This window comes from Apostichopus japonicus, chromosome 2 (assembly GCF_037975245.1).
Source record: "Apostichopus japonicus isolate 1M-3 chromosome 2, ASM3797524v1, whole genome shotgun sequence".
Taxonomy (NCBI): domain Eukaryota; kingdom Metazoa; phylum Echinodermata; class Holothuroidea; order Aspidochirotida; family Stichopodidae; genus Apostichopus; species Apostichopus japonicus.
The window spans coordinates 15,364,314-15,377,359 of NC_092562.1; the positions used below are offsets into that span (position 1 = coordinate 15,364,314).

The 13,046-nt window shown below is 35.8% G+C and overlaps 1 protein-coding gene across 2 annotated transcripts in view; it reads right to left on the reverse strand.

Annotated features, from left to right (window-relative positions):
- Positions 1 to 13,046, reverse strand: part of LOC139979519 (rapamycin-insensitive companion of mTOR-like) — a 65,285-nt gene that overhangs the window by 26,748 nt on the left and 25,491 nt on the right. For both annotated transcript variants that reach the window (XM_071990423.1, XM_071990419.1), the window contains exons 6-10: positions 12,529 to 12,655; positions 10,600 to 10,769; positions 5,417 to 5,481; positions 4,852 to 4,925; positions 548 to 630 (exon numbers count right to left, since the gene is read on the reverse strand). In XM_071990423.1, coding sequence (XP_071846524.1) covers positions 548 to 630; positions 4,852 to 4,925; positions 5,417 to 5,481; positions 10,600 to 10,769; positions 12,529 to 12,655 — 519 coding nt within the window. The remainder of the gene's footprint in view (positions 1 to 547; positions 631 to 4,851; positions 4,926 to 5,416; positions 5,482 to 10,599; positions 10,770 to 12,528; positions 12,656 to 13,046) is intronic.

Below are 13,046 nucleotides of genomic sequence, written 5' to 3' on the forward strand. Positions count from 1 at the left end.
GAAATTCTAAGCTAGGTTGTTCTGACAGGTAAAGAAGGCTGCTCAAAAAGTCTCAACTTTAAAACTGAGGTCAAACAGCACCATCCACTTTGAACAAATCACTTGTCTTTTGTGCTACCTCAGAGGGCAATTTTTATTTACTTTTGGGGGCCATGTTTTTGACATATGAAAAGGTGGAATGTGAGTCCTAATATGGTTGGTAAATATAAATTTATTCTCTCAAACAAGGTTCTTCACTGCAACAGATTTCATCTATATCACCAATCAAATTAGATTTCATTCGTACCAATCCAACTGCGGCAGAAATTCAAGAGAATTGGCGGTTTGTCGGATTTGCATGAAAACTTGTATTTTTTTTGGGGGGGGGAGGGTGGGAGATTGGTATTAAACAAAAGTACCAAGGATTAATGGTGCAGTACACCAGTGAAGAGTGCAAATGTAATGCGAAGACAGGGAATTGATGATCACTGCTAATATATAAAGATGAGTGAAATACAAAATTAAAAAATGTTCATACTATATAGGGTCAGAGGTCAAGATATCTTACCCTGTTTTCTTCTTGTGGAACGCATAATATTTGCATCAGAGATTGTAAACCACTTGATTCTGCACTGCATAATCGTATCATGCCTGTAATGGAAATATAAAGAGGAACCAATTTATGGCAGTTTAGTATTAAGTGCTGTACAATGTTACTGAGCTTCATTACGAAGAGATGAAAGAAGGTCTGGTACTAAACACACGCAATACATCCAAAGCACTTCGTGTGGGGATGTGAGGTCACAGAGAACTGGTCATATGACTACCAAATAAAGTGGGTCAGCTTATTGATGTATAAATGCAATTAATATGTTGAAGACAGGTAAATGTGAGGAGTGTTTGTAAACATTTCAGGTGTGCATTTAGGCACAGAAAAAACCAACTTTGTTTGCTTCAACCATCACACTCCGGTAACTGGTTAACTTTTGTAACAATCTTCCAGTTTTCATCAGATTTCAATGAAAGTCATTGAGAAATACTCTTATTAAAGTCACTCTGTTCAGTCTTTCTCTTGGTCAAACAAAGTGTCACTAGCCAATCTACACAGTTCAAATAACTCTAATTGCTTAAACCCACATTCTTGTATGAAAATGTAGGCTAGGTAAATCTGCTATGAAAGTGTGGTATGTCTAGGATAAAGTGTTGAGTTTTATCTTTATAAAAGTCAACAGTTCATCCTCATGATTTTTTTACACATTTTATTCATTTTTGTTGTTGCATTATTATTAAAGTACAGAGGTTCTTGTTTCAAGCGTATCTGATGACGGGAGAATTAAGCTGCAAGGGCAAACCGGGGCCGCTGTAAAAATCGATATTTTGAGTAATATAGCAAGCAGCAAGGGTGTAAGTATCAAGTTTGTTTATTCCTTTTGAGTCAATCTAAAAAAATCACAAAGATGAACAAAGTGTTTTATATCATCAATACTAAGGTCAAAGGTCTTGTAAACCTCGGTGTCTCTCTTAGATTAATGTACAGCACTAACAGAGTGACCTTGTGCCTCACAATAGATGACAAAACGTTAACCACTAACAGCAGGAAAATGGCTTTCAAGAACTGAAATGAAAGAAAGTATCAACTTTGAAGAAGCAGGAGATCACTTTTTTGTGTTTTTGTCACTTTCTCTCTTTTTTTTGCTGTAGTACAGATAAACCCTTCCCTTACTATCATGTTGATAAGCTGGGTGGTGCCTTTTGCAACATATTGATGAACAAACAGCCTTCTCTACTGATTAAATTTTTGTTTTTTATCAAAGTACACAAACAACACAAACCAAAACAGACTTCAATATAAAACCATTTTCATGTTTTATAGGAAGTTTGCAACAAACTTTAACATGTTCTTGAGTGCATTCTCTGACAATAACCTTCACTTCCGATGCATTACCATGAGAGTTCTGTAAATATTTCCTCTTTTAACTGCCGTGTCTGCACGTAGAGTATTAATGTAAAGTACATCTGTAAAGTTTACTTGACAGTCTGACCTAACAAGTACCTTGACAGCGAATCGAAGGCCGATATCAATTAAGCCTTGTTCAATTTTGAGAACACACGGGGGATCTGATATCGCTACGGCGATTGAGATTGTAGCATGAATGCTCTGGGGGATCATTTGACCTGAGATCTCCATTCACGTATCAATGTTTTAAGGTGAGGTGCACCATGGTACTAGCTGAGTGACTTTAAACAATCATCGTACTAATGATCTTTCCTTCGACGTTGACCCACCACCCCCTTCTCAAATGTGGACATGTCCGGGATAAACTTATTACACCCCTGTGAGAGAACAATATACTGCTCCCTCCCCCAACCCCCAATTAATGCTCCTTCCTGCGATGTTGACCCACCACCCCTTCTCAAATGTGGACATGTCCCCCCCTTCCCCACCCCAACTCCTGCATTCTCAAACGTGAACAAGTCCTTACACAGTCCACTTTTTACTTTACACATAAAACAGTAAACTTTGCTGATTTCAACTAAGGATGGTGCCATCAAAAGTTATCCAAGCCCTTGATGGGGAATGGACATCCACATTGCTTTCTTCAACTATAAAGTCTGGATTCTATAACTACCACCAAGGTAAAAGTTAGAATTATGAAAGTAAAAGGGAGGAGGGGTGGAGGGAGTGGTGGGTATTCCAATTTTATCAGCCACTATTCAAACTTGTAATCCATCAATTTACCTGCAATATCATTCAATAGTCAGAGCACAATATTTTAATGATACCAAACTGCCTCTGAAGTTTCCACTAAATTGATTTAAACTGAACTTATTCACCGTTCTTGTCATGACCTGTCTGTGATCCTGTTCCTGCATTATTTTGAATCCTTTAAAAAGAATTAAGAGGTTTATAAAATAGATCCTTTCTCATCTGTACCTCGGAAACACCTTGGCTTTAAAAATTTGGTGCTTTATTGATCGATTATTGTGCCGTACAGTATCAAAACACGCAAGAGTATACTATACGGCTAATCCCTCCCCTAATGCGAGAGCAAAGGGAATTGTGATCACACGGATTACTTCAACCTTCAAATTTGTCAACCAGGGAAGTGACAAGTAAGCCAATACTGTTGTTTGGATTGATAACTTCCTGCGACTATTAAAGGAATATACCCATTACCGTGGGATACGACACGTTTCTAAATTTAGCGACCCAAGAGGAAACACTGCACAACTGATCTGTTATTAGCAAACAACACGTATCTACTGTAAGAAAACATATACACAGACACGCAAACGACTGACGGCCATATCATCACCCATAAGAACCTTCAATTTGTCTGCATCCTCATAAGATTAAGGACAGAGAAATGAGAGAAAGGCTTCGCGTGTTATGCTTGAAGGGTATCCCTTTGCAACGTTCATACCACATATGTACAACGGAGAAAAAATGACTGCGTGGCACTTGTAAAGAAACTTATAAAGTATATATTTAATTTCATGGACTGTGGTTTTGCATTATTTGAGGAAATAGTCTTGGTCAGTTCAAGATTATGATTTTATTTCACCTTATTACTTGAGTTGACATGAATTACAGATGTTCTACATGGGGTTCATGCTGGAGAGCTGGTGGTCCTCTATTACCCACTGGCCATATGAAGCTATATGGAAAAGTGCTATGATACCTGCGAGACCATTTGTCACAGACAAAAATATGTCGAATGTTAATATTGATTTATTTTGTTTAAGTGAATGAAGTTTAGCCTGGAAAGGTTGCTAATTAATTTTAGCTTTTGCCTACAGGTTCACAGTTTCAAAATGATTCCAAGGCCTTGGGGAAAATCCAAATAGACACAAAATGAATGTCAGTATTTTCGAAGAAATGCCTTGATGGTGTCAATCAAATTCTGATCACAGGGTGACCAATATTCTATCCTTCTAACATATTTAGTGGCAACACTAATGATCTTTTTATTCTGATGCTGACAAAAGTTAGGAATTTGAAAAACATAAAAGACAGCACAGGATATAACAAGACTATTTATTGCAAAAATAACCTTTGAGAATAAAGTCTGATGGGGTTTGGGTAATTAGTGACTTAGAGACACACGACAATAAAGTTCTTCAATTCAGAAAGGAAATACTGCATTGGAGAGAAATCACAAAAAACAATTATGTCGGATGCTAATATTGAAATGTTTGTCTTAGTGAATGAATTTTAGCTTGGAAAGGGTTGCTGAAAGTGTAAGCTTTTGCCTGCAGGTTCACAACCTCAAGTAAACTTTAATAGCCCTTGGCATAAAGAAACCATATATTTCTCGGATACTTGATGAAGCAGTGAACACATTCAAATTTTTCATTTGAATTCAAGGGGAAGACAGATATTTACAAAAGTTTTAGCTACAAACATGAGGATCGCAACATTATGGTAGCCTTCATATTCTATCAGCTCCCCATCAAGTTTCCATCATATGACTACCAGAATTTTCTGAAGGTAGTTTTACAGTTTTTTTCTTCTCTGAAACTGAGCTCAGTGAAATGGAAAAAAGAATAACTTACAACTAATCACCAAATGAGCTTCTTCTTATGTACCAACAGTTGACTTGTTTGCACCATGTCACAGAAACCACCACAAGCTCATGTTAGCTTTGAATCCCATATCTCCCACCCCCCCAACACAGTCCCATGCCCACGAATATCGACCCAACCAAAGTACACCGTGGAGGATCACCTGATCCCTCTTCCTGTGCCCTCCTGACTATGCCATTGATTCAAAGTTGATATGTTTAAGGATATCCCCCAACCCCCCCAACCACCCCACCCCCTAACCACAATGCTTTTGATTACAGAACACCAGCCATTGGGTTTACTCACCAGGCCAGGACCTCAAGAGAGTGACCACAGCTATGCGGCTGGCACGATACCAGGATTCCCGATCTTCGGTGCCGCTGATGAAAGAAAACAAGTGGAGGGAGTAGTGTGTTTGCTTTAATACAAAATAAAGCAATTACTTAAAACATACTACCACAATTTTGCTAAGTTACAAAAATGTTTGCAATACTTACAGCTACGGACAAAGAGAGCAATTACTTAAAACATTCTACCAAAAATTTACTTTACTACAATTTTTGCAATATTTACAGCAACAGACAATGAGAGCAATTACTTAAAACATTCTACCTCAAATTCACTTTACTACAATTTTAGCAGTACCTACAGCTACGGACAATGAGTGTAAAGACTGAAGGCGCTTTTGCATAGAAACACAAAACATGTATATATATACACTAAGTACAACACTACAGTATTATATGAAAGAAATTGTGAAATTGTATTACAATTTACAATAAAACAGATTGAAAATGCCATTCAATATTTGTTTGATAATTAAATTATTCCATTTTTTTGAAGTATTTCAGGATTTTAAGTGACATCTCACCTGTTTTGTTGATCTGCTTCTCCTGAATGTCTGTAATGAATGTCTGTGTACGGTGCAATGACTTGCTGCAAATGACAGAGAGGAAAACAAACTTTACAATCAACTGGTTACTTTAATTAATTTACATACGAGAGCATTGATAAAATACTAAAAGACAGAGGATCAAACTCGCACTAATAGAGAAAACAACTTAATTATTGAAATTTCATTCTGTTGATCAAATTAAACATCGTCATTGTAATCAGTCACACAGAAATATCTCAACTTACTGATTTAGGTAAATGCTGTAGTAAAAAGGACATTACCTTTCTCCTCTCTACTAGACCACCTCCCCCACCCCCTCCCCCAACCTCTCCAATCTCCCTACTTCACAAAACTTTGCAACTTTAATTAATGCGACCCCAATGACCTCAAGTTCCAGGTCAACCCTCCCTTCTGCAATTCATCAACACTTGTAGTCTCTGGATTATTCATCACCATTAGAGTTATCATGATATCAAACACATGTAAATTCATTGCTTCTAAACATATTAAAACGACCACCTAGGATCAATCCTTAAATCATATTTTACTGCCTTCTTTGGAGAACCAAACTAGGAGATTCTTATCATCTTGATTCAACCATCTTCATCATCTTAAAAATATTAATAGCAGATTGTAAATCCTCCATAACTTGTAAAACTTCTAGCAATTATTCATATCTGATGAATTTTACCCAATTACCAGTATCATCTCCAGAGCTATCAGCATCACATTTGTTGAATTTTACCATTTATCAGTATCATATTCCGAAGTATCAGTATCATCACAATTGTTCAACATTTTAAGAATCGTAAATTTCCTACCCATCATTATCCTTATTTTTTTTTTTTTTTTTCTATATCATCTACACAATTGAGAATATTAAATTTCTAGAAAAAGTTTTTATATTTTGTATTGATACCTTCATCATCAAATCCTCTCGCTAAAAACTTGTCAAAGTTAAAGTTTTAATATCACACTGTATGTTCTATGTTTTAACTTATAAGTAACATACTGTAACCCCATTTCATTCCTGCTTCACACATATTTACCCACATTACAGTATCTGAAGGACATTATTTTTTTTTTTTTATCATTTTCTGCCAATTATGAAATAATCACATTCCAGATAAATGAACTGCATTGTACCACAAAATGAAACTAAAACTTACCAAAAATTAGCTTCAACTCTATTATTATCATTATTGAAGCCAAATATTTTATCATATTTTAACATACTGTAACCCCATTTCATTTCTGTCTAACATATATTTACCCACATACTGTACAGTATCTGAAGGACATAATTTTTTTTTTATCATTTTCTGCCAATTATGAAATACTGTAATCACATTCCAGATAAATGAACTGCATTGTACCACAAAATGAAACTAAAACTAACCAAAAATAGCATCAACTCTATTATTATCATTAATTGAAACCCAAATATTTTATCCCGATCTTAAAATAACGTGCCTTATTAGTAAATTATACATAATTTCCTTCCTGGGTAAAAGCAAAGTAGGACTATAATTAACTCCCTAAAATTGAAGGTTAAAAGTTCCTTCAAAGTTCTGTTTCGCTTCACAGATCGAATTGGACGCTAACCAATTAATATTTAATGAGAAATGACTCACAGCTACAGTAAGCTTGCACTAGTTACTGTACATACTAAAAACGTACAGAAAACACACGATATCAAGTCAACAGTAACATGTTCTCATACACTGTGAGAAGCTGAATCATCATTGATGTTTGAAAATCCCAGAAACACAGGATGTCCTGTTGGTGGCAAACAATAACGTAATGACAGGCATAGGTGATTTATAATCTAGTCACTTGTTAAATGCCAGAGACTACGAAAATATTTCAACTCAATTTTTAATAACTGGGGATGTACAGTATAAATAGTTCCTTTTAAAAGCAATTTATTTTATTTATGTTGTCTTTGTTCATTTTGTTTGTGCGACCCAATTTTAAAACCCCACAGCAACAGAGTTTACTAGTTTGACGACAGGTAGTCGAATTGAGCATATAATGATGAAATAGTCAGCCGTTTGGAAACTACCTGATTAATACTCGTAAAATCACAAAACAAGTACTGTATGTTTAGGTGTATTGAGATCTCCTTGAAGCTGAAAAAGTCTTACATTGATGAAATAAGTATGACATTTTGAAACTTTCTGATGAGTACTGGTCTGAAAAAGTGGGGGAAGGGGTGGGAGCTAAAATCACACAAGTGTGTTTAGAATTATCCAGCTTTCCTCGAAGCTTATCGGTGTCTTGTTTATAGGTAACTTTCATTCCAGCAACAATTTATAAAAGAAGAAATTAAAATGATTAGGTATCCAAATACAGTACTGATGCGAGATTGAGATACTAAAACTTTCTAAAGCATGTTTACAATCTCTGCAAGATGGAATACTTCAAAATAGAAGGTTTCCATGGTGATGAGATACGTGTAAATGTGTAGGCTATACAGTAGATATTTAAACTACTGTAATATTCACATCAAGAACTAATAGATCGTCATCATCATGTCAGATCAGACATGTCCATTCATCACTTATCTTAATTATGTACACTAGTAGTAGCTTCTGTGTATATTATATTTACTATACTGTAAGCTATGCTACACTTCTGATGGTGTTTACAGCTGAGAAAGTTCTTCAGTCCATGACACTCCATGGGGGATGGTAGGGTTCGTTGACCGTTTTATACACAAACATATATATACATGTGTATATATAAATATATATATATATATATATATGTGTATATGTATATATATATTTATATATATACTGTATATATATATATATATATATATATATATATATACTGTATATATAAATATATAGCAACAGTATTTAATAGTGATGGGCATATACACTGGCCAGTTCAAACTACAGTAAGTCCACAAGTCACAATGGGAGGAAATAGGAGATGACTCCATGTTAGGTAGACACAGACAGATGGGGGAAAGGTAATTAAGACTGTTATTTACAAATATATAGCGAAAAGCAAAGAATTATGTAGAGAGAAAGTAGTGAAAGTACAAAATGGACGAGAAGTCTACTCTAAATTTAATCAACTTTGGAATCTATCATGCATAATATTCTTATTAATTCCATGTTAAACAGTACATGTGCCTCCCCTCTTCGCAATTCATGCTAAGCAACCAAGCATGAGATGACATCAAAAGTATTTCCAAAGAATAATGTTGAGTTCAGAGTGTGGTCCTTACACTCTAGGGAGTAAATTTCAAAACATTTAACATTTTGCACAGCCTTATGTAATACTATTAATGTATATTTTGTTAATCATCAAATGCTGAAAATACCGACTTTCTCAAAGTCGCCATACATCTTTGGATTTGTACATCAATTAGCCCACCTTGTAGGGCACTTTGCTTTGTGATACCCAAAAAATGTCAAAACTTTGGATAGTATTTCCTACTTCCAAAACAGAAGAGTCCATATCTGAACGAATTGAAATGATAGAAAAATCTGAGTTCAAAACGAATGTCTCAGCACTGTGGATGGTAGAATGAGCAGGGAGGGCATTGATTGGAGGGGGGGGGGGACAGACAAAGAGGGCGCACAGTGTCAAAAGGTTACCAGTTCATTCTAGGTACAGTAGAATGACAGGGCTGAGGTGGTGAGGAGACAGGTAAATATTTGACATTCCCCTTCAATCTTGAGACTTTTCTCTTCTTCTTAAAGGATATCCTACTGTAAAGCTCTTAATGCTTTCCATATCCATGAATTGATTCTTTTAATGTCCAATGAAATTATGGACATGATGAAATGTAATCAACTTTATATCTGAGCTGGAAGTAAATTATCCATGCAATGAGATAAATACATGTTAAGACTGTTGACAGAATATGGCAAATCATTTGTATAAGATTTGACTGTAGACTGATGATTGTTATAACATGATTGAATTCTCATGTGGCCTTTACAGTTTATCCCACTTAAAGGTTAGTGCACCTTCCTCACATCATGCAGGAACATAAATACTGAAGGATAAGGTGCCATGTACTACACCATAAGAGTCCATATCAATCCCTCCTGAGTAGTAAAACCAACAGGAGAATATCGTTTAAGAAATTCTAGCCCATTTTTTTTGTTTTTTTGTTTTTTGTGGGTTGTTTGTTGAGGAGTAAGACTTACCATGTACTGTATGTAGGCAAATATCAGGTCAATTCAGGCAACTTTAGACCATTTAAGAGCTTGAAATAGCAGCATTACAAATTTAAAAGAAGTTGATTCAAATGAACGTCCCTGATTGGTTATGCTACAATGAAACTGGGTTAAAACTAGAATTACTAAGAATTATGGAATATATATTGTTATCAAACAAGAGCAGTTAAGGAAAGAAAAAGATTTTGACCACCGGGTTGTACACCTGCCCTCTCCCCATCCTCTCCACCCTACCCCCTCCTCCCCTGCCACAAAAAAGAGGGTTATGATGTCAGATATATCACACATACTTCAGTGGAACTGGAAGAAAATTTATTGGAATTTACTGCTAGAGTTTACCCCGTATGATGTGCAGCTTATTAGTCTAGTTGGCTATGTCAGGTCATAGTATAATACATCTGTGTCAGAACAATGAACAAATGTACATATCATGACCAGATGCATGCATGGTTTCTTGTCTCTGCTGTTGTGGGAAATTTAACAATTAAATGCTGAAGGTCAATAAATTCTCTATTTTCTTTGTTACTTTCTCTCTGTTGAATTTAAATTTAACCCATCCTATTACCACTCATGATATTTATTTGTCTGTATTCTCCCTCTGTAAATCTTTCACTTTTCAAAATTTTCTACTGCAGTAGGGGGGGGGGAGGACTCCACATTTCACAGAGTTGCAATTAGCCTAGTTTGAAAATATTTTTGCAATATATAGGAACTGTAGGACAAATATACATCAACAAACGGGGATGTTAGGATCGGTATCTTCTCAAAATACTCCCCGACGACAGTCACCGAGGCTTTAGATGGAGCTATGCAGCTGTGGATGCTCCCATTTTGACAAATAAGGGAGCCTAATATATTGACATCCAATCATGCAACCGTTACGAGCGGCACGAGTCGATAGGGTGTCTATGGGAGGACTACACGATGGGGAAAATGTGACCATTTCTGTCTCACCTCTATGTCAGCCTTGAATCGGATGAATCTTCTCGTCGAGGGATGGTTCAGAAGATGAAGGACGGTGAGAGTCACTGATTCGTTGATGCGTAACAACTGTGTATCGAGTATGTTCCTTATCAGCGTGGATAGGCCTCCTGCCTTAGAAAAGGCTTCAGTGTTATGAATAGCTGTAGAAATACGAGCCAAAGATATGCATCAACGACGACAACATTAATACAGGCTTCGCAAACCGGTGATGTAATCTCACATACAGTAAACAGTAAACAAACATGATTCAAAGTTTAAAAGCAACATTTGACCTGCAAAGAAAACCGAATTAAGACGATCGCCTGACAATCATCACTCGGAGACTGCACTTTATTTGTCTAATGAAGGGATTTGATCTTACTGTACCTCTGAGGTGACACAGAATTTCCGCGTATCCAGCTGGAAAATGGGCCTAACAGACACATGTACACGGAAATGATAAAATATCTCACAGATTTCTTTCGGTTTAAAGAAATTTCACGCAAAACAATGAAAATTGATAGGGAAAAAATCCAAACCACAGATTTTTTTCTTTAAATTATTGACATTTCTTTACAAACAATAACCCTTGACCTTTTGTATGTCATAATCATAAACAGGCCAATCATGTTCTTGTTCTTAATCAGCTGACACATGCTAGATCGACCACAAGTGATTTCATGCTTCCCACCAAGAGTGTCACTGTACTGCTGAAATCCTAACAATGGCTCTTGAAATTCTATAATATTTTACTGAAATGGTAACTTCTACTATTTGGGAGGTCTGGATTTAATTAACATAAATTACATTTGACTGTTGTCAGATCTGGATCATTTTCTGCTAACTGTTCATGCAAATTAGTATCAGTTAATAGATGAAACAATTAACGTCAATTGTTCACTCCCGTCACACCATTAATTGCACCGTCCATGTAAAAAGTTGTTATTGAAATGTTGCATGCATATATTAACAATAACTAAGTTAATTAAAGTTCTGTTTCATTGAACATTATCAGAAGAGCTGAGTATCTTCATTAAAGGTTTGGTCTCTTTCAATCTGTTAACAGGTAAATTATACTATACTCAAAATATTGCAACACATTGATACCAAAACCCAAAAAGCTTCTTTAAAAAAAACAGCTAACATCAGCTTTTCCAGATGATCCTATTTTTTGTTCAACATGATTACATTTTTTAAATATTACTCTCATGTATCATCCCCTAACGATGCAATTAATTCATTAATGTCACTCATCTTGTCAGGGGGGATTTTTGGAGAAAGATCTTTTCTATGTGATTAACACAACTACAGTACTCTATGGAAAATGTATCAAATTTCAGAAAGGAAAATGGACCTCATGAACTACTGTACTAGCTAAAATATGTTCAGTTTATAATAGTTGAAAGTTTATTTTATTAATGGTAATCTTTATTTTGAGTAAACCTTGAGACTACAGTTATTGTAGGTTATATTGAGATTGTCAGAAATTAACCAATCAAGTGCACAAGAGCACACATTAAATGTGCTCTAGACATGTATATATGCGCATGTGGGCACCCCTGCATAGTTGATTTGATCTCTCAACATGATATCAATATCATCAGCATGCACTACTACAGTACATGTCATTTCTTAACAATTGTTTACATGTCAAAACATTGCTTTGTCTACATCTCCTGCTGTTCCCTGACATTTAAACACTATTAAACATGTCATTGAACTGGGTAAAATATTTTGCTTCAGTTGTCAAATCTTTAAAATATTTATAGAAACTTCAGGTGGGTCAAAAACAATTTTTTTAAAAAAATAAATTATTCATACTTTTAAAGGCATGGGGGAGGGGAGAGGGTGAGGGTGGAGGGGGGTGGAGAGGAAGTCAAACACTGCGATAGACCACTGGCAACTCAACACAATACTCACCTAGTTCACAGAGGGTTGCCACACATGCTCGTTTCAAGGAATCTCTTTGGGAGTCTCCATTGTTTCCAATAGCAGTTAGTGAATGTATGAGTGATAATGGACACAGGGCAGGGCATACTGTGATGATCTGGAAGAAGAAAAAAATGCAATTTGAAGCTACAGTAATATATTATACTGTACTGTTATGTACTCACTGTACATACCTCATTAGAGTCATTACCATTAAAAGTAAGATAAAATGTTCCTGAATAACACATAGTTGCCATGGGCACACCCAAGGAAGATGGAAGAATACTCACTCATTCCAAAGGTTTGCATAGCAGTACATTAAATTTGTGGGACACAAAATTTCCCTGCTAGGCTGCTATGGTGATGAACAGCTAATATCTAGCTTGCAGTATGACGAGCAGACTACAGGTTGTAAAAGTCTACAAAGTACAAACTGTACGGATCTCACTCAGTCAGATAAAAAGAGGAACCCAATCATGTGTGAATCCTGGCTTGATGTTACTGTATAC